This window comes from Thunnus albacares, chromosome 1 (genome assembly GCF_914725855.1).
Source record: "Thunnus albacares chromosome 1, fThuAlb1.1, whole genome shotgun sequence".
Lineage (NCBI taxonomy): Eukaryota > Metazoa > Chordata > Actinopteri > Scombriformes > Scombridae > Thunnus > Thunnus albacares.
In genome coordinates, this window is record NC_058106.1 from 31,112,014 (window position 1) to 31,137,643 (window position 25,630).

The 25,630-nt window shown below is 40.3% G+C and overlaps 2 protein-coding genes across 8 annotated transcripts in view; both read left to right on the forward strand.

Moving 5' to 3' along the window:
• myo9aa (myosin IXAa) overlaps positions 1-12,584 on the forward strand; it is a 110,664-nt gene extending 98,080 nt beyond the window's left edge. For 6 of the 7 annotated variants that reach the window (XM_044354782.1, XM_044354799.1, XM_044354790.1 and 3 more), the window contains 19 exons: positions 65-1,855; positions 2,511-2,610; positions 2,850-3,065; positions 4,087-4,184; positions 4,327-4,457; positions 4,620-4,840; positions 5,138-5,254; positions 5,448-5,636; positions 5,947-5,997; positions 6,217-6,328; positions 7,536-7,597; positions 7,887-8,079; positions 8,226-8,354; positions 8,479-8,584; positions 8,675-8,806; positions 8,975-9,098; positions 10,378-10,586; positions 10,694-10,836; positions 10,965-12,584. In XM_044354782.1, coding sequence (XP_044210717.1) covers positions 65-1,855; positions 2,511-2,610; positions 2,850-3,065; positions 4,087-4,184; positions 4,327-4,457; positions 4,620-4,840; positions 5,138-5,254; positions 5,448-5,636; positions 5,947-5,997; positions 6,217-6,328; positions 7,536-7,597; positions 7,887-8,079; positions 8,226-8,354; positions 8,479-8,584; positions 8,675-8,806; positions 8,975-9,098; positions 10,378-10,586; positions 10,694-10,836; positions 10,965-11,458 — 4,618 coding nt within the window. In that variant the 3' untranslated portion in view covers positions 11,459-12,584. The remainder of the gene's footprint in view (positions 1-64; positions 1,856-2,510; positions 2,611-2,849; positions 3,066-4,086; positions 4,185-4,326; positions 4,458-4,619; positions 4,841-5,137; positions 5,255-5,447; positions 5,637-5,946; positions 5,998-6,216; positions 6,329-7,535; positions 7,598-7,886; positions 8,080-8,225; positions 8,355-8,478; positions 8,585-8,674; positions 8,807-8,974; positions 9,099-10,377; positions 10,587-10,693; positions 10,837-10,964) is intronic. The other variant, XM_044354835.1, reaches the window with a different exon arrangement.
• A 3,538-nt stretch (positions 12,585-16,122) lies between these two features.
• On the forward strand, positions 16,123-24,834 carry scamp2l (secretory carrier membrane protein 2, like). Its single transcript, XM_044354862.1, has 9 exons — positions 16,123-16,323; positions 17,069-17,146; positions 17,268-17,354; positions 18,340-18,457; positions 18,576-18,704; positions 20,049-20,208; positions 20,659-20,760; positions 21,336-21,453; positions 22,787-24,834. The coding sequence occupies exons 1-9, from the start codon at positions 16,267-16,269 to the stop codon at positions 22,940-22,942; spliced, it is 1,005 nt and encodes a 334-aa protein (XP_044210797.1). The 5' UTR covers positions 16,123-16,266; the 3' UTR covers positions 22,943-24,834.
• Positions 24,835-25,630: the final 796 nt, after the last annotated feature.

Genomic DNA, 25,630 nt, shown 5'->3' on the forward strand with positions numbered 1-25,630 from the left:
ATTGATACCCTAGGAAGTAGTTTGACATCAGCTAAAGTTGTTACCGTGTCTTTCTGATTGACAGCTTCAGAAAACTGAGAGAACAGAGGCTGAGGGAGAAGAAGGAACAACAGGAGCAGCTGCTTCAGCTACAGAATGGCCAGGTGAGCCTCTCGCCAGAAGACGAAGAGGAGCCACCTGAGAGGATCATGGGATTGGACCTCAGCACGTGGGAGGACCGTTCCTATGAGGAACGGGAAAGGACTCTCCAAATCCTCAGCAGCCTTGATGGAGCAGTTAAGGAGGAAGGCGAAGGAAGAGAACATACCAGGGCGAACGAGAGCTCACCTAAAGAATACTCTGAAACACCTGCCTCATTCCCGACATCCACAGTGGTGGTGCGAGAGAAGATCAGAACTGTAGACGAGCCCGGCCAGAAAACCACTCGAGCCAAGAGAGAGAGCCGACGGATGAGAGAGCTGGAGCAGGCCAAGTTCAGCCTGGAGCTCCTCAAGGTCCGGGCAACCAGCGGCGGAGCCTCGTCCCCCTCAGAGGAAAGACGCTGGTCTGTTGAGCTGGTGCCCCCCACCACTCCACCTCTGCGTTCACCCCAGGGCACGCCTGACAGCCAGAGCTCCAAAGGCAGCTTTGAGCTTCTCAGTATAGATGACGAGCCTCCCAAGGCTATAGAAGAAGTGACAGACAGTGAGGATCTCTGCTCCCCTGTTGTCTCAGTATCTCCAGCACCAGAGCTGAGTGAGGAGATCATCTCAACAAGCCCGAAGCCAGATGAACTGAACAGGACAGAGGTTTTTGACGCTGTTGCCCACCCTGGTGACCAGGACCAGCCAAAAATTGATCTGGCAGCCCCCTCTACTACACATCCGCCCAAAATCGAGAACTACCTCCCTACCTTTTACGTCCCTACTAGTGAGACCACCACGGTCATCTCACGTCGTCCTGCTGAAGAGCCTCAACAAAACGCGGAGGCAGCCGTCTCTACAACCACCACATCCACCACCACTGTTATCCAACCTCTCAAAGAAAGGCGAGAGTCAACACGTCGACCGGTGGTGGTGGTTATAAGCATGCAGAAAGAAACCCCGCTAAGTGAAGAGCTGAGCGGTATGGTCCGTCCCCCTGTAGAGGTTCGAGATTCGGCAGCCCAGACAGGGGAGTTGACACCATCACCACTGAAACCAGGCCCAGCTCCTGCGCCTCAAGGTCCTGTCCCTGTTTCCACTGCTGTCGCTCAGGCTGACCAGGCTGTCATAGAGAAGCTGGTACGACTGAATGAGGAGAAGGAGGAGAGGCAGCGTAATCAACAACAGCAGAATGAGAAGGAGATGATGGAGCAGATAAGACAACAGAAAGAGGTGCTGGAGCGCCAGCGCCTTTTCTTCGCTCAGTACGAGAGAGACATGTTTGAGAAGCAAAGGGGAGAAGCTCTGCAGAGGATACAACAGAGCCGACAGGGGGGACAAGATGTTGGTGGAACCGCCACATCCGGCAAGCCGCTCAGACCCAGCTCTCTGCTGATTGAGAGGACAGCAGGGCTAGCTCCTTACGGCAGAACCCGGTCAGACTCCGATGCCCCATCAGTGCATTCTCCTGCAGGGGCGGACATCCAGGGCAGCGCCCCTCATCCCCAGCTGCCTCCTCCACCTGCTTCTGTTCCCAGAGAAAGACGCAAGGAGAGCAGGCCTGTTGCTGAGGGCTGGGCACCCAAACTCACCCTGGAGTCCAAAGATGGAGGAGGGACGAGAGTGAGAGCAGCCACCAAGAAGGCTCAAAGTAATCAGGGCACCACAGTTAGCATGACGGACAAGCCAGGCAACATCTTCTACTCTCCAAAGGACAAAGTGACATTTACAAAGTGAGTATGGATTGAACATGTTGCTTTTAATTCCCTTTATTCATTTATATGAGGTTGTATCACAAAAATACTTTGGCAGACAGGAGTACATCCCGGTGCACTGAGTGGCACGGATTGGTGTTGAAATCAAGGCTGCCACCAGGATTGTTTCATTTTTCTGCAAACCAAAGTAAAACCTATTGATATATATATATAATTTCAAAGATACTATAATTATCACATACAAAAAAGTGTATTTCATGAAAGTTTTACTAAAATAACTGTACTTGGTGGCCACATTATGAATTCTTTGTTCAGAATTATCACAATTAAATTGGTACTCCAGTGATTTTAGCATTGCACTTCCATAAAGCTGGGGGACATACAAAAGACAGAATAAAGACAGAATGGTCATGATCGATGCAACGGAGGATTAAATATCCCTAGTATGGGAAGAACTCCAAAAACATTTGATCCAACAACAATCAGGGTTGTTCAGGGTCTCAGACCTCAGAAAGCTCCCTCAAGAGCAAAAGCAGACAAAAAAGCAACAGTTTTCACAGCCCTCCCCATGACAAGTAAACTGACCTTAATGTATAAAATCAGTGCAGTTCCCTTTCATTAAATAGATTTGCCTTTTTTTGTCGTCTTTTCTGCTTCATTATTTGCACTTAAGGTTTGACAGTGATGCTGTTGCTAAAGAGACGCCTGTAGCCATTCCCAGAGAGGGACCCACACCGGTTTCCAAGCCTTCTAAAGGAACAAAAGCACGGGATGTAAGTAATCTTTCCTTTTTTTTAAAACATAAACATATAGATATAGCATGTGTTTGCAAGTTTGCAGGAGTGCCTTTTTGTGTTGTGAATTAATTATTGAATCCTGGCAGGATATGTTTGAATCTTAACACTAAAATTTGCTGACCTATAAGAAGAACGAAAATGCACTGAAGGGTCTTTGAAGGTAACTGTGTGTCTTTACATTTAAACATGCTGTTATCACTTCTGGTAAACTCCAGGTTGGCAGAGCGGGCCAAAAAAAGAAAGCCAGAATGGCACGGACCCGCTCCGACTTCCTCACCCGCGCCCCCAGCCTTTCAGTTGGGGGCGATTCAGATGAGGATGACTATGAGGGTGACAGTCCCGTCAGCCCCCGACATTACACTCTACCCCTCTCCAAACAGAGCTCCACGGAGGCAGGCTTAGGACAGTCCTGTTTCAGTGACTCAGACATGGTAACAGGCGCCATCCCAGCCAACACTTGCCCTCTCTATGCCCTCTCTTAAAGTGTGGCTTCTCTTGTTCTAACTTCCTCAGCAGAGAGAGAGCGTAGATCTGCATTATACCTCTGACTCAAACTGAGCTTCAACGCACTTCTGTTTTCCGAAAATGATGAAGAGTCATTTTTAGTGGAAGACACATTTTTGAAATGCTTGCTAAAATGGTGTTGGTTAATGTAACACTGTCCGTCCAATAGAGGATTAAAATATTGCAGTTTTAGGTATGATGCAAATATTCATTTAAATTTTAAAAGACCTGAATCCTTAAACTTTACTGGTGTGACAACCCCCTCCAGAAATCATGATCAACAGTGAATGTTAACTTGATTTTACTCATTATGACGGATGCAGAGCACTTTCTGAAATGTGTTTTCCATTAAAACGTTAAGCCTTTAATTTAGTTGCTTTTCTAACATGATTTCTTCTCTGTCTCTCACAGATGTAATAGTGATTTTTCTTCAGTTTTCACCTTGATGTTTTTCTGTCTGGTTAACTAACAATATTTGCATGTTCACTTGGTTATCTTTCCTCTTTTAACCTTCGCTGTAGTCATGAGTCAAACCTTGGAGATTCTTGTCTCTCTTCACCTTTTTTATCACTTAACAAACTCTTTCTGCCCCTCAGCAGTTACTGTTTTCCTGAGAATAAAACATGTGACATATGTTGTCAACTCTCTAAGTTATGAACAATTTAGCCTTATTAATGTGTTAAAGTATTATTTGTTGTGCAATTGCTTTGTTATATCATGATTACTATCAGAATTTATGCTTTTAATGATACTCAGAGGAAGTTAGAGCTTTGGTAAATGTATAATGCAACAGTATGTGTTGCAAAATACTGTATTGCTACAGTGATGTGATGCTGCCATCTACTGGCTGGTCATAATATAGACGCACACATGGAAAAGCTCAATAGATAGGCTTGTCTTCAATTTTGACATATCTTTAATATATTCTCCGGCCTGATGTTGTTTCAGCCTACAAGCTCTCAAGAGGAGAAGAAGATACACAAAGCTATGTCGTCAGGAGATTTAGGAAAAGTGGACACGCTGCGTAAGAGCTCACAGGATGGAAGGTTTGTTCTTCTCCTCAGCTTTGCAAGGATCTACATTTATCTTATTGTATACTTAGTACATTTTGATCACAATTCCCTTTATAAATCCATACAATCTATACATCCATACAATCCTTATCAATTTTGTTTTAATTCTGAACAGGGTTCGTGGTAAGATGCGCTTCTGGGGCAAGACCAAGTATGGTGATAAGAAGACATCCAGAGAAAAGCTGATTTGTGGTGCTGATTCCTTAGATGGAGACTATGGAGACACTGGGCCATTGCTGGGAGAGGGTGCGTTATCCAAAAGCAAACACATCCATTTCAAGGGCTTCTATATAATTCAAGTTTACACAATGGAAGACATTGGTGTTAAAATACTGTCACTTTTAAATATTTGAATGCACCTGAAGTTCATTTGACTCACTTGCACACATCCTTCTTTCCACACCGCAGGTCAGGAAAACATGTCGCCTCCCTGCAGTCCCGATCTGACGTTGGATCGAGGGTTCAGAGACTTGAAAGAGAACAAGGAGCCCTCTCCCAAGGTGAAGCGAAGGCGCAGTGTTAAGATCAGCAGCGTGGCTCTAGAACCGGCTCAGTGGCAGAACGACGCGCTGCAGATCCTCACCTGCACCAACGACTACAGGAGCATGAACGACTTCCTTATGAAGAAGGTACAGTCTCACATGCTTGCTCTAATTCTCTTGGGGGTAAAGATGTTAATATATATAGCTCACAGTTAAGTTACAGGCTTGAAGTTTCACTCATAGTTTCACTAAAAGATTAAAGTTTCCACACATGAAGCACAAGGGGATTTACGTTGACTTAAAGGATTCAGTGCAGATTTCAACATGACCGTTGAGCTTTTATTATTTTATTGCCAGGATTATGTCTTAATGCTTTTTCTAAGCTTTTTTAGAGCTACAGACAGAACATATTCTTGCTAAGTTGATTGTGGTCTCATTATTTAGATCAATGACTTGGACACAGAGGACAGTAAGAAGGACACCATGGTGGACGTCGTATTTAAAAAGGCTCTGAAGGAATTCCGTCTAAACATTTTCAACTCCTACTCCACAGCGCTGGCGGTATGTTTACATGATCTTTTTAAAATGTGTTCCTCAAACAAAGTAATAAGCACAAAAATCAATTTAAAGTACTTTTTACATCACAGCCAAAGTAGCAGTGTAAATATTTCTTCTCTACTTGATCATTATTTCCAAAATAGGTCAAATAAATCCTTTTCTCTCTCTGTGATTCGATGTCTCCTCCCCCCCCCAGATGGACGACGGTAAGAGCATCCGCTACAAAGACCTCTATGCTCTGTTTGAGCACATCCTGGAGAAAACCATGCGCCAGGAGCAGAGGGACTGGAGCGAGTCTCCTGTCAAAGTTTGGGTCAACACCTTTAAGGTCTTCCTGGATGAGTTCATGACTGAGTACAAACCTATGGATGGCACACTCACCAAGGTAACGCCACAACTGCCTCCTGACTGCTCAGGAAGACACACACGGTGATGGGATTTTGGATGAAACTGTTGAAAGCTTTTTTTTATTCTCCTTTTTAATTAACAGTTTTTGGGTAACTTGCATTAAGGGATACATGAACATCACTTTTTGTGGATCACATGTGTAAGACTTTTTTTCATGTGAAAGGAAAGTTCTGTTTTGCAAACTTTTAAGTGTCATGTACTTTGATTTACATCTGCCTTCTGGGTTGCTAGTTGATTTTAACAGTTTTAATGGTATATGTGTTCTGTTTTGTCTTTTTTTACTACAGCAAGTACCTAAACCTGAACGCAAAAAACGAAGGAAAAAAGACACAGACATTGTGAGTCTCTCTTTATTCCCATCCTTACTAAGTAGTCTACATGCTCATGACAGAAGAAAGACAACCAGTCCTCTCCACCTCAATTTAGTCTTTAGAATCATAAAATATAAATACACCAGTGACTTTACTAGAATAGGCAATAAAATATACTCATAAAATGTGAATGGGAAAAAATGTAAATGAACTTTAAATGAACCTGAGCTCTACTGCTCTCTGCAGGTGGAGGAGCATAATGGCCACATCTTCAAGTCCACCCAGTACAGCATCCCCACGTACTGTGAATACTGCTCATCGCTCATCTGGATGATGGACCGTGCCTGTGTGTGCAAATGTGAGTGTACATGCAAAATAACATAGCAGAATTGAAGCAGACCTTGAACATCCCTGAAATTCATAGATAGAAGAAAAACTGAATACATTACAAGCCTTTTTAACTACTGTTTCGAAGACCATGGAGGCCTTGGAAGTGCTATTTTCTGTTATTAAAATATATTAGTGTTGAAACAGATGGACAGGAATAGACATCAATTTTATTTATCGAGTAATTGTTTTACTCATTTATCAAGAACAAAATCTCAATATTTGCTAGTTCCAGTTTCTAAAATGTTGGGATTTGCTGCTTTTATGTGTTTTATATCATTTTAAATTAAATATCTTTGGGTTTTGGACTGTTGGTCAGACAAAACAAGTAATTTGACAATGTTACCTTAGGAGCCAGAAACCTTGTTCAGTATTTTTCAACGGTTTTTAGACAATTAATAAATTAACTGGGAAAACTAATGAAAATATTGGTCAATTACACCATAAAATGTATGTAACATTGAAATGGAAATATGTGTCATCTGACATTTAGAGGAAAATCTTGTGATGGATAGTTTGATTGTCACAGTATTAGTTTGACTTACCTTGACTTAACAAGAACAAATTAAAAGAAAGCTCCAATTCACTCATTAAACAGTACATACAAATCATTTTAGTCTTTTTTTAGTTGTATAATTTCACCAAATAAGACAAACACACACAAACCACCAGCAGTGTTGGGATGTAACAAACACCAGAATATTAGTTGTATGATTATATTAATTTACAGACAGTGTGTTGTATAGTAAATTGCTTTTCAGGCCATATCTTTGTGATGGCGCAGACAAACACTCTTCTTCACAAAGCCATTCTCATGAACTAGTACACACTCAAGTAACACACACACACACACACTCACACACACTCCATGTCTATGGCTGAGCTGTGTTCAGTCTGGCCTCTGAGAGCGCGCCCCGCCCTCTCTCCCTCCTCAGCCCTAATCAGATTGTTTTCAACTGGACTCATGGGGTCTGCGGCTCCGTCTCTCCAGAGATTTCTCCACACAGTTTGTCCTTTCTTCGCACAGGATGTTTTCTTCTTGCCAGCCAATGCTGCTTTGGTCTCTCAAGCGATAACATTTTTTCTTTGTCTGATCTTTTGCTGAATAATGAGGAGGCATTGCCTTTCTGTGGATACTGGGAATGACCTGTTTGATTTCTCTGGCTGTGTTTATCCAGTGTGCCGGTACGCCTGCCACAGAAAGTGCTGCCAGAAGATGACCACTAAATGCAGTAAGAAGGTGAGTCGGCCATATTGTGCACACGCACAATAAAGTCCCATGACATTAATTGTGTTACTGTGGGTTTGTATACAGTAGCTAGTGTTATTCCTGCCACCTAATACGCTGGCTGTAACATTCCCTAAAAGACAAAACTTAGAGAGCTGAGAATATTTTTGTTTGGAACATTAGCAACTTTTGAATGCATTTTAAAACACTGGTGTTTATTACTGTGTGCATGCATCTATATGTAAATGCTCAACATGTCCAAAAGTTTATGAGAGTTTATTACGTTTGTGTCTGTGAACAGTTTGACCCGGAGCTTTCCTCCAGACAATTTGGAGTGGAAGTTTCTCGTCTGACAAATGACGAGAGGACGGTGCCCCTGTTTGTGGAGAAACTTATCAACTACATTGAGATGCATGGCCTCTACACTGAGGGGATCTACCGGAAATCTGGCTCCACCAATAAAATCAAAGAACTCAAGCAGGGACTCGACACAGGTAATTTTGTGAAAGAGTTGCTAAAAAAAACATTGTTAATAGATGAGCAATGTCAGCTGGGTATTACAGCTGAGAAACAGCTGTGGGAAAGATTTAAAAGTGAATACTAAGTATCGGTTTTCTTCATTCTCCTGGTGGCCATACAGATGTGGACAGCATGAATCTGGATGACTACAACATCCATGTCATCGCCAGTGTTTTCAAGCAGTGGCTGAGAGACCTGCCTAATCCTCTGATGACATTTGAGCTGTATGAGGAGTTTATACGTGCCATGGGTAAGAGCCCAACATGTCAAAGTGTTAAATTTAAGCTGCTTCACACTGGAGATTCTGTCCACAATAACAAATTGTGAATAGCAGAAGATGAATGGTGATTTATCTTGTGGAAATGCTTTTCCAGGTTTGCAGGATAAAAAGGAAATGATCAGAGGGGTATATTCAGTTATTGACCAGCTAAGCAGAACTCACCTGAACACCTTGGAACGACTCATATTTCATCTTGTCAGGTAATAAAAAAATGTGCTCTTATGAAACATATGAACTTTAAATCATTTCCGGTACGGTAAACTATATTAATACTGAAATCATGCTTTCAGGATTGCCTTGCAAGAGGACACAAACCGTATGTCAGCTAACGCCTTGGCTATAGTGTTTGCTCCCTGCATCCTGCGCTGTCCTGACAGTATCGATCCACTGCAGAGCGTCCAGGACATTAGCAAAACGACAGCGTAAGAATACACTCACTGGAATCTCAATCAAAGAAATTCTGTCATTTTGCCTTAGAGAAAATAAAAGGCACATACTTATTATGAACTCACTTTTTTTTTTTCGGTGTGTTATCACAAAATATTTCCAGTCCTTCTGAAGTGTTTTTGTCTCTCGCTGCTTCTCCATAGGTGTGTAGAACTTATCATTTGTGAACAGATGAATAAGTACAAAGTACGACTAAAGGACATCAATACCCTGGAGTTTGCCGAGAATAAGGCCAAGTGCAGACTGACCCTCATCCGACGGTCGATGGTAAAATCAAATAACATGACTAACCCCACTGTTATCAAACCAGATTATTCACACCTAAGCATTTGTTATGAATTATTTATTTACAGTGACTCACTGCTAAAACTAACTGACTTGGCTATCCTATAAAGCTCCTTCAGTACTGTGCCACCCCTGATTTCCTCCTCTGTAAGCTGTTGTTCTCCTCTCCAGATACTCCTCCCTAACCTGTCCTTTCCTTTACCCAGAAACCCGTACTAATAGCTGTTAGATTTATGAGCATAGCGCGCACTATGGTATGTATACACACACACCATGGATTACATAAACCATCATCCAGTGGTGATGTTGTTGTGGTACCGATCACTGCACAGTCTCGTCTCTTCAAATATTAATGTCTGTCTTCTCTCATCCCCAAAAGCATGAGTCATTAGTCTTTGCTTCTGTTTTTTTGTTTTCTCTCCATCCATGTCTCTACTCTGTCAGGCTGTATCCTGTAGCTGTGTCTTGTGGATGAAAGTTATTGATATTATGCAATCATGCAATTGCTTCTAGTCTGTTACATTATGCTGTGTAGAGTATGGACCATAAATACATAACTTAAAGTCTTTAAAAGCTTTAAAAATGTTCAGCTTTTTAAAAAATGCTGCCTGGAATGCTTACATCTTAAACTAATTTGAATTATAAAATAGGAAATTGAATTATGTAATTTACTTTTGTCATATCTTCTTCTTGGTAAATTGTGGACAGAGATCATAAATAACTTGTTTTCTCAATAACTCTTGTGGGAATCTCATTGTAAATATCTATTGGTGATAATTTCATCACTATTAGCATCACTTTTAGGACGAAAGATTCCTACTTAAACATGTGCATCATTTGCCACTCAGCTAGAAGAAACTATATTGATGCAGCAAACCAGTTGCTAGAATTGACAGACCTTGATACAGTGCTGCACTGTTAAAACTCCTCATATGACCTTCGGGAACACGGCATTACTGAATCCTATTCTTTTTGCTTCTCACTTTTTGCGCTATGCAGCCAAATGCAGCTAAAAAGGTAAAGCTTGTGTAAAGTTGTGCTGTATTTGTTTGTGGCTTTGAGTCTTTTAGTGTACTGTTTTTAAGCTTGGCTGGTCATTTTATGTGGTTCAGACACCGCATGTCTGAGTGGGTAGCTGTTTGGTAAAAGTGGTAAAATGTATATGGTGACATCACTGTTCTCATTCAGTGCTACTTTTTATAGACCACGAATATGTTATTCACATTAGTGAGAAGACGTCTGCCCTTGATATGTTTCACAGGGAAAGGGCCATGTACAGCGACTAAGCTACCACACACCCTCGCCTCCAGTCAGTCCACGGCTACCCCCTGTGACAGACGCTGTGATAGAAGAGAGTGGGGGTGAAGAGGGAGCGGACTCGTTTTCCGAAATCTCAGAGCATCAGCAAGCAGCCATGCAGCAGGAAGAGAGAGTGTTGACAGAGCAAATTGAAAGCCTGCAGAAAGAGAAGTAAACACATTCGCTACGCTTAAAAAGTGCACTGAATTTACAAAAAATGCCTTTACAGAGTTGTGTGTATTCTCACTGATCTGGATAATGTTTTGCTTGCTCTGCAGAGAGGAGTTGACTTTCGAGATGCTGACTCTGGAGCCACGAGCATCAGATGATGAGACTCTGGAGTCAGAGGCCTCTATCGGTACAGCTGATAGCTCTGAAAACCTCAATGTGGACTCTGAGGGAACCATATCTGACTTCTGTGGTATGTCACAATAAATAAACATAACTCGCTCATCCATGTAGATCCTATGTATAATAAACAAAAAAACAACAAAAAAGAGAGGAAAAAATGCATTAAACTTCAACTTATGTCTTTGCATACCCATGCAGAAAGAGGTCCAGTATTGACTTCCCCGTGGCCTCGGAGATCTGACGGGAAGAGCCCCCGACACCGCGCTCTCAGACGGCAGCCTGACTCCCTGGACTCTGTGGACTCTTGCTCCACCGTTTCATCCTACTCCTCCTCATCACACTTTAACGCATCGTCGTCCTCTTCCTCCGCCACCACCCGGCGCTTTCGATTCCACTCCAAATCTCCCTCCTTAGGCTCAGGACCGGCCCAGGCTCAGGCCGCGAACGCCTCACAAGCCTCTCGCTCAGACTGCATAGACAGTAGCCCTACAGTAGAGCCGGAAGGCGCTTATGACGAAAGGCCCCAGTTTACCAGCCGAGGCACCTTCAATCCAGAGAAAGGCAAACAGAAACTTAAAGGGGCCAAGCATTCAACCCTGAGGCACACCAGAGAAGGCGGTGGACACAGCAGGGACCCACCAGACCTACCGCAGCAGCTGGTATTGTATGGCAGTAATGAATTCATGGTATGAAGGACACTGGGACACCAAAGCACTCCCTATTCAACTCCCTGGCAGGCATGTTCTCCATGGGAGGTAACACGATGGTCACTCCTCAAAGCACTCTTGCTTAGCCTTTCTTTGTTGAAATCTGCAGAGAATTGTCCCCAAGTGCCGTGTACAGTGTTTCCACCTCCAGAGGGGGGAAGATGTTTGGCAGAGGGACAGGAATGAGTGGAAGGGCTCCTCTTCTGTGGACTAAACTGTCACCCAAGCTCTCACAGTGCCTTGGCAGCTCTTTACTCAGCGCCAAGAGGAGACACAGTGAGCAGGAGGACAGAGTAAAGGGAATGTTGGAATAAGCGAATGACCACTCAGCATCAGGGAATGTTACGGAGCTGGAAAGCTGAAGCAGTGTACCACAGTAAATAAGAAGAAACCAGGCAACATCAGGAGTCGCTGATGTTGTAGTGAACTTATAGCTCACAATTATTAGCTGCTTAATGAGTTTACAGTTCATAACAATCAGTGTAAACAGTGGTTGCTCTGTTATTACAAATGTATTTTTCCCTTACATTTATTTAATAAATTTTAATGTCACAGAAATTCTTTATAGCATATAATATACAGGTATAAATACTGTACAAAGCCGGAACACCAGCCTCTGCTGGGTAGTTGAAGTCAAATATTTATCTTTTTTTTTTTTTTTTTTTTGAGTATCTTGGACAGAGATGTACGGATTTGGGCAGTGGATGATTTATGTGTGTGTGCATGTGCCAAGCACTCATGAGTGACTGTACAGTACGTATGTGTGAGAACGAGAAAAAAAAACCACTTCATGTGTTTTTAAAGTTTGTGCTGCTTTTTCCCTCTACAAGGGAAATACCGCCATCAAAGGGACCAAGTCAGCTGGTGTGTATTCCAGCCAAGGGGATCCCAGCTCTGTAAAGAATGTCGGATGTGTATAAAATCCCTGCATTCACTGCTTAACAGCCATACAACAGTTGTAATGTACAGTACAGTTCATATGTACAGTATAGTGAACAAAAATGCCATTCTATTCTTAAAATCTATTGTTGCCCCCCCACTCCCAAATCCTTCTCCACCTCCTGTCTCTGAAGTGTTTGCTCAATAGCAACCAAGCAAGAACATAAAACCATCATGTCTTCTGTCTTTATTATTGATAATGTTTATGTTTTTGTCATTTTGGGTGTGTTCTTCCATGTTATCAGTTATTTAGGGTTATGTCAAAGTAGTAGTTTGTGAATTTTGAAACAATGAGAAAAACTCCCGTACACTTCTGGAATATTTATTAGTTCACTATTCCAGCAGTGTGCGGGAGTTGTGCTTTCCTCCAACACACCTCTCGCATATTCAGTTGTGCAGAGATTTTATGCCTCCATGTCGGTGACAGCCGTGGCCGGAGGTATTATGTTTTCAGACTGTCCCTCCGTCCATCCCATTCTCATGAATGCAATATCTTCAAATATCGCATTCACGAGGGAACGGGGTATTTATTTATCAAGGAATTTCTTCAAATTTGGCACAAACGTCCACTTGAACTCAAGAATGAACTGATTAGATTTTGGCGGTCAAGGGTCACCGTGACCTTACGTTCATCCCATTCTCGTGAACACGATATCTCAGGAACGCTTGGAGGGAATTTCATTATATCTGGTACAAATGTCCACTTAGCCTCAAGGATGAACTGATTAGTATTTGGTGGTCAAAGGTCACTGTAACCTCACAAAACACATTTTTGGCCATAACTCAAGAATTCATACGCTAGCTATGACAAAGTTTCTTACAAATGTCTAATAGAATAAAATGATGAAGTGATGACATTTTATATCTAAACAGTCTCTAAGTGAAGACAGCATGTTTCTCACAGGAAATTATTCACTTGAATCATACATGTCATTATAGTGATAACTTCCATTTCCCCAGAAAATACACTTAATGCCTTTTATTAAATTCCTTCAAAGTCTTCACTACGGATATATTATGAGTCTGGACAGACATGGATGTAAACTCCAACTTTACTGATTGCGGAGGCATACAACCACAAGGCAGTATTTCTAGTTTTTACTAGTTTTGTGAATTTTGCAATTGCAAAGTAGATGAAGTATTTGAAAATTAAGCACGGACACAAAAGTATTACCTGATCTAAGGCAAGAATTTGACATTAATTAGAGGCCAGTTATAATGATCTACGGCCAATAATTAATGATGCATCATTGCAAAACCAGAGAGAAACGTTCCCTGCTATAATGTTAAGGAAGAGAATAAATTGTCCTCTGAATCTTTTCTGACTCTAATGCATATAATACACTGTATTTTACACTCATTTGCACTTTTAGCAGCATAGTTGAGTTCTCAGGAGACATTTTGAAATCCACTGTGGTCACAAGTACAACCAACCTATCTTAAAATGAAAAAGTCTTCTTTCCCAACTTACATTTTGTGTATATTTGTTGCAAATACCTTCTCAGTCAGTAGCCCTGTGTTGTAGTGTCTCACTCTATTTCACAATCTTTGATAACTGTGGGATTCATGTTACAGTGTTAGCGCCTGAGCATTGCTTTAAGGATTCAAGGAGGTGAAATATGACCCAAGCTCAAGTCCAATTTTACATTTGTCCATCCTTCAGGTGTTACCTCTGTCCTGAAAAGTATTTTAATTGATGAGTAAGAGCCCATCATATCCTGCACATTACTTAATTATTACAAAAATGAAGGTCTATGAGTGGGGGCCCGTTTGGTAACGGGTAAAAACAGAAACTGGCTTTGCAATTACAGTCCATTTAGCAGCTTCTTAACAGCCACTGAAACTCAGCCCGTCTATTATGTCGCTTAAAGAAAGCAGACAATTCTTAACTTTGCCACTAATCACGTCTTCCCAAATATTTATATTATTATATAGGTGATGAGACAAACAAAATGTCTACTGCTCTAACAGTAAGAGCAGTTGGGAAGCATCTCAAAGTTCAAGCATAAAGGGTTAAAATTATAACTACGAAATATAATGTCAGTAGGAGTAATAACATCTTTTCCAGCCTTAGAGGGGATCAGAAGAGTGTGTGATTAAATCCCTCACCTATAACTGAAACAAAAAATACAACTAGAGCTCAGTTATGTACTCTGAAGCCTGTACTACGAAGCAGAATTTGGGGTTTAGGTAATTTCGGGTTTAACTCTGGTTTTCAGGGTTGCGACGGTGGTTCACTTTTCACCGGAGAACATCATCATGGTACATTAAACTGAACAGGTAACCTGCTTAGTAGCGATTTCTTTTTTCCTAGGGTGGCGAAGTCATGACCCACCCTACTCTACCTCTGATTGGCTAGTAGTCGTTGCTATCGTTGGTTTGGTTGGTTAGGTTTAGGCATGAGGGATGAGACTGGTTGGGATTTAGGGTAAGAATATCATGGTAAGCCAATCAGAGGCAGAGTAGGGCGGGTCATGACTTCGCCGTCCTAGTAAAAAAAAAAAGTTGCGCTCCGAAGCAGGTTAATTTCAGAGGATCGGATCTCAACCTGTCAACACCCCAACCACTGACCAATCAGATCACTGGAAAAAAAGAGTCATCATTCCTACAGAATCCCGACATGGACAAAAGTCCTGAGTTTACAATAAAGTGACAAGTAAAAAAAGAGCAATTTATATTTTTATGTGTCAATAGAAACATTTTACTGTTCCAGACTTTCTTTTTCCACTTTAAAAAAACAGAGCTTCTAATAAACGGATAGCTCGTTTACGACACTAAACACATAATGAAGATTTTACATTTTAATCATGCAAACTTAATTTTATCCCAGGAGTGATATCTGACAGTGGATGATTTTACACTCTGATTCCATCTCTGCAACTCAGAATAACATGAGACAACAGAGTGATTATAACTGGAAATAAAAACGAAACATTGTCTTTTATTAGACACAAATAATTCACACACTGTTAATTGGTTCCCATGATTATAAATGCAACATTTGGGTCAGATAGACCATCAGTCCTTAACTATTTTTCCACTCTTTGCTTTGGTAGCAGAAACAGTCTGACATTACTTTTAAGTATATTATGTGCATGACATATTCATCATCCAACTGAATAGCAAAAATACTCCTTCTATGGTCATATATAATAATACCTACATGTATTTAAAGCCATTCTTCGTAGTACATACCTCAGGTCCGGCCTACATTCAGGTGTCTTTGTTTATCGGGAATTTTTAGAATTCTTCCGTCCCGTTGTGTTAGGGTGAAGCATAGACTGTATATAAAGATATATTATATACAGTCTATGGGATGAAGGGAGGATGTGCATAAATCAGATTTCAAGGTCTACAAGATAAGTTATTAGCTCCAAATATAATGGAACTATATGTATTGTTATGAACCTTAGTTACCATGTTTTCAATTTTATGTTTGCTGACTAAACGTTTGCAAACATGTAATTTACCTATGTGTACCAAACGTCCAACAGCACCTGAAGGCATCATAAGTGCGTTTTAAGACATTAAATAAAGTTTTTTAAAAAGCACTTTCTACGTTTACCACAATAGATTGGATCGTATTTTAAGACAGACGCGAGTGGACTGACTTCAAACAGTCACGAGAACCGCACATATGAAACCAAGTGACATTATTTTTTTAGAAATAAAGACGGACTCATTAGAAATGACTCGCGTCAACCTCCGGTGACGCTGTCCACCTATCGAGTGACGCATGCGCAGAGGCTCAGAGCACCATCAGGATCAACAGGAGCAGCAGCAACAGCCGCCGCCGTCGTTTAGACAGGAGCTGTCGTTTTGTTTATTTCAAACAAAATAACATTTTCTCTACGATGTCGGGATTTGACAGCAACCCCTTCGTCGATCCAGTGGACGTAAATCCCTTTCAGGTGTGACTGTCGTATTGTTTTCTGTGTGTGAACCTAGTTTAAGGCTGTAAAAGATATGCTGCAACCAAAACCTGTTTGGTTGGTTGCTGGGTTTGGCCTCAGCATTTCCTGCCTAAGAATTGAAACTAGCATAAAGTCTGACTCATTATAGTCTAATTATTGGCTATTTTATGAGGATAATCTTGAAAAGAAAGGCGTTGAAGGTGTGCAGGAGCTGTTGACTCACCTGCGCAGGTAAGCAGAGCAGCGAACAGGTGCCTGCTGATATTCAACCACCAACTGTGACTCCTCCTCAACACGCCATTGAAAGAAACCAGAAGATTGATTTTGTAATCCCCGAGGGGAAATGGTGGTTATTGGCGCAAGAAATATCCTTTGTAGCTTTCATCTCTACAAGGGCTTGTTCTTGTTTTTTGTTTTGGTGATCCCATCCCAGTGTTTTCAGATCTAATAGTTTTTGATGACATGCATGTATGTCTTTTCGACATATTTCCTTAAAGGCAGATCAACTTTTGTTTGTTCAAACCCAAGAAATTGTGGTTTAACTGAGACGAAAGTGCTCCGGGGCCAAGAGTCTATGAATAGTTAATGAGGTGTGAGACAATCCAGCAGTCAAGTTTTCTTCCTGGACTGGTTGGGACTCTCTCAGCCACTGCTTACTCCACACCTAACTCTAAATAAAGACTTCCAAGGGCCTCTCAACAATACAATGGTAACATCAAGTTATGTTTGATCTCCTTTTCAGGATGCCTCAGTCACACAAGCCACCAGCAGAGCCACTGAAAGCATCGGGGAGTTCAACCCGTTCTCTGCAACTGAAATGGTACAGTACGCTTCTTTGGTTTTGTCACATTTTTACATGTATATTAATGTAATTTGTAGTTGTTCTATCATTGAGGGGACATTTAGTGATTATTAAAAAGCACTTTCAATCTGTTTCACAGGGAAAAAACTCTGACACGACCATCCCCATCTCTGCTGCCTCATCTCAACCCGCCATACTACAGACCTCTGTGGAGCAGAGTGCACAAGTGAGTTAGACAAACACACACAAATGAAGGACATTAAATAAGCAGATGTGAAATTACATTTAAAGGATAGGTTCACAATTTTTCAAGGCTGTCTTAAAACAACAGTCAGGTGTCCATATGAACAGTGAAACAGGTTGTCCTCGCTGTAATCATTCCTCCTGTTCATACTGGCTGTTAAAAGATCCCCTTCAAATGTGTCAAGTGGATATCTGCTACATTTACAGTCTTTTTAGCATCAAATTCCCTCTTTGTGTTTCCCTGTTGAGCTGCGTTGGAAGTATAGTAACAAAAAGAGGGACTTTGGCACTAAAAAGACTGTAATGTTGAAAGATATCTACTTGATTTGAGTCATTTGGATGGCTGAAGCTTCATATTAGCTTCAGATAAACCCTTAAATACATCTTTGCACAGAAGGAGGACTGTGGATTTTGTCCCCCATCATTTACATTATACAGTGCATTATGAAGGGATCTTCTAATAGTCAGTATTAACAGGAGGAATGATGAAAACAATAGATGAGGACAATAGTGTTTTGACTTACAGTTAGCTTCAGGTTAGAACTGACACAATTTGTTGATTAATTGATAAGTCAATAGACAGAAAATTGTCAACAGTTTTCATAATTGATAAATTGTTAAAAAAAATTCTTCAATTTACACCACTTTCTGGCATTATATAGGCTAAACAATTAATCTATTATTTGAAAAAAGATAAACTGACAATTAAAATAACCGTTAGCCGCAGCTCTACTTCAGCTAATATTTATATCATTCTAATCAAGTGGGAACTGTGGGTAGTTAGTAGATCAAAATTGAAGGAGGGGGTGAAGTCTTACATGGCTGAATGACGTGTCAGCTTGATGCAACCTTTTGTGTAGTTCATGAATTTCCCATCTACAGGGAGGAAGAACCCTGCAGGGAGTTAAATATGATGCATTGACAATATTTAACAGTGTTTTAAGTGCAGCTCCTCTATCACCCACCAGGCAACTGTAAATGCTGGCCAGGCTAACCTGATCAAACAGCAGGAGGAGCTGGAGAGGAAAGCAGCTGAGCTGGAGAGGAAGGAGCAGGAGCTGCGGAACCAGGCATCAACCACAGGCGGTAAGTAGCTGCAGTTGTTATAAGTGACTGCACGTAGATTCATGTTGTTCATCTCAACAAAAAGAATTGATATACAATTCAAAAAGCTTATTGAGTGTGGAAAATCTTTGTCTGTCAGCCAAAGAGAACAACTGGCCACCTCTTCCCAAGTTCTTCCCTGTGAAGCCGTGCTTCTATCAGGACTTTGAGCAGGAGATCCCAGACGACTACCGCAGGATCTGCAAGAGAATGTACTACCTCTGGATGTGTAAGTACCCCTGCAGGCAGTAGTTCCTCAATACTGGCCTCCTCACACAACAAATTGGGTTGTTTGTGGACATCTTTAGGATAGTGTAGTTGACATCTGATGGTTTTGTATGTAAATGAACACATCTCCTTTTAAAACGCTGAATCAGTGATAATTTCAGATGCATGTATTAACATTTTCTTCTGTGTTATTGCCTTTGAGCTGGAGATGGACCAGTTTTACTGCAGAGTGCATTATTACATCTGCGTTTCCACATCATGACTTTAAGTTAACAAAATAATCATGACGCACAATATACTTCTATCTCTAATTGGCTAAAATATATTAATTCATTAATAGGCCATCTGAAAAACTCCTGACAGATTTGACAATAACTTTACACATTTAATATTACAGATAGAAAAACACACTGTTGTTGAATTTTGCTTTTTTTCATTAGAGGATGTTGAACATTTTTAACATGTGAGGATAGGATGCCACTTTATAAGTCAAGTCAAGTCAAATTTATTTATATAGCACATTTCATATGGCAGGCGTAAACTCAATGTGCTTAAAAACAAGTAAAGATCATACATAACGAATATATCACATTAACATTACATATGTAAAACAAATAAGATAAAACATAAAATAAAAAGATGTTACATATATAAAAAAATATATATAAAAACATATAAGACAGCATAAAAAATGAGAGGGTGAGAAGGTATTACAATAAGAGAGTAGGGTAAGAAGGTATTATTATCATTGTTAAAAGAAATAAAAATAATAATACTATTTCTAAAAAGAAGGTTTTACCCATTAACCTGACTAAAAGCTAGTCGGCTTTTAAAGGAAGACACTGTTGTAACAGACCTGAGTTCATGTGGTAGGACCATAATGGTTGAAGGCACCTTTTTTATTTGATGATCTCAAGGGTCTATCTGGTGTGTATTCAGAGAGCATGTCAACAACGTAGGAGGGAGCTAGGCCGTCCATGGCTTTAAAAAACAAAAAGAAGTATTTTAAAATCAGTTCAGTAACATTGTTACAACCCAGCTCCACTCTTTTTAAAATCCAGCAGAGGTCAGTCCACTCCACCGCTACCGGCAAACCCTTTCACGAATCACACATCCTACACATCAATACTGTCTCTCTTATTAATTAATTATTTGATCAAGATGTCATTCAGATCCAGTAACGCCTCTAAAACGGCACCAAAGATTTATTAGAAAAATATACACAATTCTGTTTCTTTTCAAAAACAAAGAGCGTTGTATTTTTTCCAGAGGACAATTTCTTTGACCGCACCTCCCATTCCACCATTGTTAGTCCCGCTCATGGGTTCTCTCTCTGTGTCTTCAGTCCACAGTGCCACTCTGTTCCTCAACGTGTTGGCCTGCCTGGCTTACTTCACTGCAGACTCTTCGCACGGTGTAGACTTTGGTCTTTCCATCCTCTGGTTCATCCTCTTCACCCCTGTGTCTTTTATCTGCTGGTACAGGCCTGTTTACAAGGCCTTCAGGTACACTACACTGCTTAACTGGCCTTGTCCCAGTTTGTGAAATATTCTATGATTTGCATTTCATTGCTTTTTAAATAGTTCAGCATTTTTGATTCAACATTTTTAATGAGTGTTTTCTCTAGCCTTTTATCCTGGTCAGAGAGGAGAAGCAGCAGAAATTGTATTTACACCTTCACAGTTGGAGTAACATGAGAAAAATAATGTTTAGATTTTACAGACTATTTTGTTTCTTTGGTCTGGGAGGAACTTTCACCACATTATTTAGTAATGCACTGAAACACAAGCCTTTCATTTGAGGGTTTCAAAGTGCAGATACACTGTTGACAAATGTTTGTGACTTAAATAATTAATAGAGTATCTTTTCTATTAAGTCTAATATCTATTACAAACCTCTTAAACACTATGTAAGATTAATAACATGCCTTTTTGTGTGTCTGTTTTCCTCCCTAGGTCCGACAGCTCCTTCAGCTTCTTTTTCTTCTTCTTCGTCTTTTTCTTCCAAGTGGCAGTGTACGTCATCCAGACTGTGGGGATCCCCAGTTGGGGAAACAGGTCAGTGGGAACCTTTCTTAACTGAATCATCATCATCATCTGCATGTTGAGTGTGAAAGCCTGAATGTGTGGGATAAATGCATGAGACAGTTTTTCATGGGTTTCATGGGTTATCTGTTGTCATTAGTAAGAATGAACCATATGCATTCAGCTTTGGGTAGCTTCATAGTAAATGTGGGTATGCACTGGTCCTTGTGTTTCTTCATTCAAACCTGTGTGTGTTTGTGTGTGTGTATTCTGGCCTGTATCTCCTCTCTTGCGTCTCTTTGACAGATTCCTGCTGCCCTAACTTGTCAGGGGTGCTGCTTTGTAAGTGTGTGGAACTTTTCTCTTTGGGTTTCTTTTCTATTTCATATAATATAATAATATTTCAGTTTTCCATCATTCGGTTTTTCAAGCTTCATGCTTTTCCATTAGTCACTGGTGGAGGATATGATGTTGGCTCATTTCTTTTTCATTCATTAATTTACAGTACTTTTCTTTAATGACTGTTTGTATACTGTACAGTACTCACTTACTGTAGAGGAAATGTGAAATGACACATGGTTGTGTTTGTATGACTCTGTTGTCGACAGTGGATGGATTGTGTCCATCAGCATGATCGGCAAAAACTTGGCTGTGGCCGTGGTTATGATGGTGGTGGCCGGTTTTTTCACCGTGAACGCCGTCCTGGGCGTCATCTTACTGAAAATGGTATGCTAATATAACAGTTTTACAGTTTCTCTTCACAAAAGAGAATACTGAGCTACTGAGATGTGTATTTTGCAGATAACCTGGTTACCATTTAAATATTAACCAGTAGAGTTTAATATGTCATGTGTCTCTGGGTAGGTAACATTACCCCCATTTGTGAATATGCAGTCTACACATGCTGGAAGGTTGCAGTGAAAATTAAAGATAGTGATAGATAGACAGTGCCTTGTAATTAATTGCACTTGCCTAAAATAGAAAGTCAAACATGGCATGACATACATACTGTATATAAACATGGGTATTTTTGCTGTGGCTTCATGTTGCTTATTTTGACTCCAACTCAGTGAGGGTGCGTGCAGATCAGAGAGAAACATAACCAGAGAAACTAAAAATAGTGGTGACAAAAACTTCCAACATCAGCTGCAATGAAAGGGCATCTTAGACAGCACAGGGAATATGTGAATTAGGAAGCTGTTGATAGTTTATAAAGGTGTAGAAACTCCCAAAAAAAGGTCAGCAAGCTGGGCCTCCAGACAATTTATTTGAAAGACTTGACCTCAACATAGCACACCACAAGGGTAGTGAATGAGAAAAGGAAACAGAGACACAAAATGAACAATTACAGTATATGTTTTTCTGTGATTTTTAGGCAGACTCAAGTACACTATGGTCAGTGTATGAAGCCTTTATTTCATTCAACCAGCAAGTCTGTGCTCTATGTGGAATCTGAAGACCATGTGGCCTTTCATTCTCTTCCAAAAATTTGTTTTTATGCCTGTCCACACCTGCCAAATATCATTTCTAAAACTACAGAAAGCATATGCTTCCACCAAGGTTGAACAAATCAGTTTCTTTAAATAACAGAAAAATGTTAAATTCTTTTGATTCTGAACTGCATGTGGATCTAGATTCGCAACAAAATACATGCGTGCCAGAGAAAACAGCAGAAGCATTAAAAAAATGCCCAAAAAAATAACTGTCTTGCAATAGTAGCAAATCTTAAAAAGAAAATCCTGCATCCGCACCTTCATCTAGTTCAGCCTGAAAGGTCATTACTTGTTTCTTTGCCCATGGCATAACTTTCCACACAATTGGATTGAAAGCTGTGGCATTAACAAAGATGTGACCAAAAATGCAGCAGCCATGTCTTGCCTGTTCAAAAGCCATTAAACACAATTTTCACAATTTGCTCTGCTTTTCCTCACTTTGAAAATCCCTCTAAGGTGCAGGTTCCAAGTGAGAGTCGACAGATTTTTCACTAACAGGTGTGACTTCTTCTGATTTATAAACCTGTGACTGACCTAACCTGTGTCCCTCTTCCCTATTCACCAAGGTTCACTCAAAGTACAGAAGGACAGGTGCCAGCTTCACTAAAGCCCAGCAGGAGTTCTCCCAGGGAGTCCTGACCAACCGAAACTTCCAGACTGCTGCAGCCAGCGCTGCCACCTCCGCTGCTCAGGGAGCCTTTGGCAGGCCCCAAGGAAACTAGGCCCTCCCCTACATCCTTGGTGACTCAGACTAGTCTTTTCTCTGATCAATGTACCAGATTAGTCTGAGCTCTCGTCATTGTTTTGGGGGGGGATGGGGATGTGATTATTTATTGAAAAGCACCTAAAAAAACAAATATCTTATAACCAGGAACAATCTTGTTGCTGCATATTTGTGGCTTATGGTCAACAGATCAGCCTAGTGAGGTGAACCCAATTCTCTCCACATATTCCACATATACACTTTTAAGGAGATTGTGGCACAGAAGACAAGCTCAAAGTCTTATACAAGCATGTAATGTCTATTTGCACTCCCCACTACTAATAATATAATATACAGCATGTTCAAATATCAGGCTATCAAAAGTTATTGTAGGAAATTACTAACTGAAGCTGAATTAGGAGGCAGGAGGCAAAGTGGGTATGACAAAAGAAAGAAATGTGCAACACCTCATCACAAAATAACTGAAATGCATTTAAAATTAGACAGATTAAGGGTATAAATATGAAAGTGTCCGAGGTGCACTGCTACAAAGAGCTGTGACCTAGTAAAGGTACATTTATTTAAATCCTGTCACTGTTAAAGTATTGGGACTTTTACTATCCATCTCACTGTTAGTGTAGAGATAACACTCTGGGGCCTCAAAGATAAACACTGTGTGTAGAGTTTGGAATATATAAAAAAAGCATATTTGACCTGAGAATGTTTTTCTGTCAATGAATGATGGATCCCTATAATATATGTCTACATATTTTTGTCATTACAGCAGCACATAAAGCTTTACAGGGTAACCAGTCTTTAACTCTAACAAATGTTAATACATGGAGTACTCTTTATGGCGCTAAATTCTGATTGTTTCATAGTTCCTGTCTTCTCAGGCAATCAGACTAGTTGCCCTGTAAAATGAGATGCAGCCTGACGATTGTACGGAAGTGAGAAATGAAGGTTGTACTGTAACACAACATGTTGCACTACTGATGAACGGAGTTGCTGTTTGATTGTTGCTCACTGAATTTTATGTTTTCCCATATGTATAATACTGTATAGGATAAGCTGATGATTAGTGAAGGGTGAAGGGATGAAGGATTTTCTTATTACTGTTTTAATCAGCTTTCTGGTTTAGATGAAGTGAGACAAAAAGCTCTTCAGATGGTCAATTGAAGACATGGTGTAACTGGGGCGTTGCATTTTAATTCATGTTGAGTTGTAAAGATTACCATACTGTTTTCTGACATAATATGGAGCTTTACCATGGTGAAAATGAAAGACAGGGTGCAGGTTTATTTATGTGATGTTACTGACATTAACTGAATTCAGGTGTATTTACCAAGGAAGAGTGCATTAATGAGCAGAAAGAACACACTGTTTATCTGTTGATTATACATTTGTTTGACTTTGCAACAGTAGGAATTGTATTGCAAACCAAAGTCACGTGTTACTGAATAGTCGCAGATAGTTTGTATTTTTTAGCAGCACCTACTTATTGCTAGGTATTAGCTTTTTCATATTTTTACTTGTGAATAGATTACACTGTAAAATTCTAAAATCTTTTGTTGCTATAACACTGAATCACTGTTTAATTATAACCTCGGTGCCTTCAGCAGATCCTACCAATGTTTGTGTGGGGATTTTTTTTGCACAAGGCTGTTAGTTATTAGTGTTTTGTCTTATTTTTGTTTGTCTTTACATAAGGATTTGTTTTATGAAGTTTCTCCTTGATCAGAATGTGTATTAGGGTTTGTTGTATATACTGGGAATCTATTTAAAATATATTTACAGGAGGGGTATTGTTGGAAATCGGTTTTCAGTCTTAACAGTCAATAAATTGTTTGTTCTATTTTAAAGATTTGGACTGTGTTTAATACTGTTGGCTCATTAAAGATTTTTCATTTATCCTAAGTGTTTTGGCTACATGTAAAAACACATTAAGATAAGATCCATAAGGTACAAATTTTTTTTCGCATTACCTCGCAATAAATTCTCTCACAATACTTTTCTTCTTCCATTCCTTCTGAACATATGTCTATTCCCAGTCTATTCCCAGTCTGGATCAGCTCATTGAATTTTACTTTGAACTAGGCATTAAGTATGCTGATATAGCACTACTGCTCAATAGGCATGGTCATATAATCAGTAAACTTGTAAAATGCATTCTTAGATCAAGAGGTCTCTCCAGAAGAAAGCAGTACAGTAATCTGCAGAATGCTGTCGGTTTCATTCCTGACCAGTTACTGTACTCAGGACGACTGCACGGATACAGACGGATGTATTCTAAATGGAGAGAGTATGGCCTACGAGTAAGAAAAGAGGATGTCTCATATGGCATATTGATCTGGCATATTGATTCTCATGATAAACTCAAGCCTTTTGCCCTCTGGAAACGCTGGAGAAATGGAATATAATATTCATAAGTATGTTTTAATTAGTGTATAATCACCTGAAAATAAGAATTCAGGGTTTGAAGTTCTCAGGCACCGTGCCGTATTTCAGACATGGAGCAGTTTTAAATTCATATAATACTTCTCACAAATGAGATCCCGACTTCTGTGGCATCTGCCAGGTCCGGGTAATGTATCCACCTTGATCAAGGGAACGGGAAGCAGGAGTCTGATGCATATGGCCAGAGGAGAAAGGCTACAGAGGATTACCTAGAGGAACTAAGGGAGAAAAGGAAAACCATCCAAGAGTT

What these genes read in the sequence shown, in the direction of transcription:
- scamp2l (XM_044354862.1), top strand. Translation starts at nt 16,267, where the DNA reads ATGTCGGGATTTGACAGCAACCCCTTCGTCGATCCAGTGGACGTAAAT. An exon ending in CGTTCTCTGCAACTGAAATG is followed by an intron (nt 17,147 to 17,267) that starts GTACAGTACGCT and finishes TCTGTTTCACAG; the next exon opens with GGAAAAAACTCTGACACGAC. An exon ending in ATCCCCAGTTGGGGAAACAG is followed by an intron (nt 20,761 to 21,335) that starts GTCAGTGGGAAC and finishes TGTTGTCGACAG; the next exon opens with TGGATGGATTGTGTCCATCA.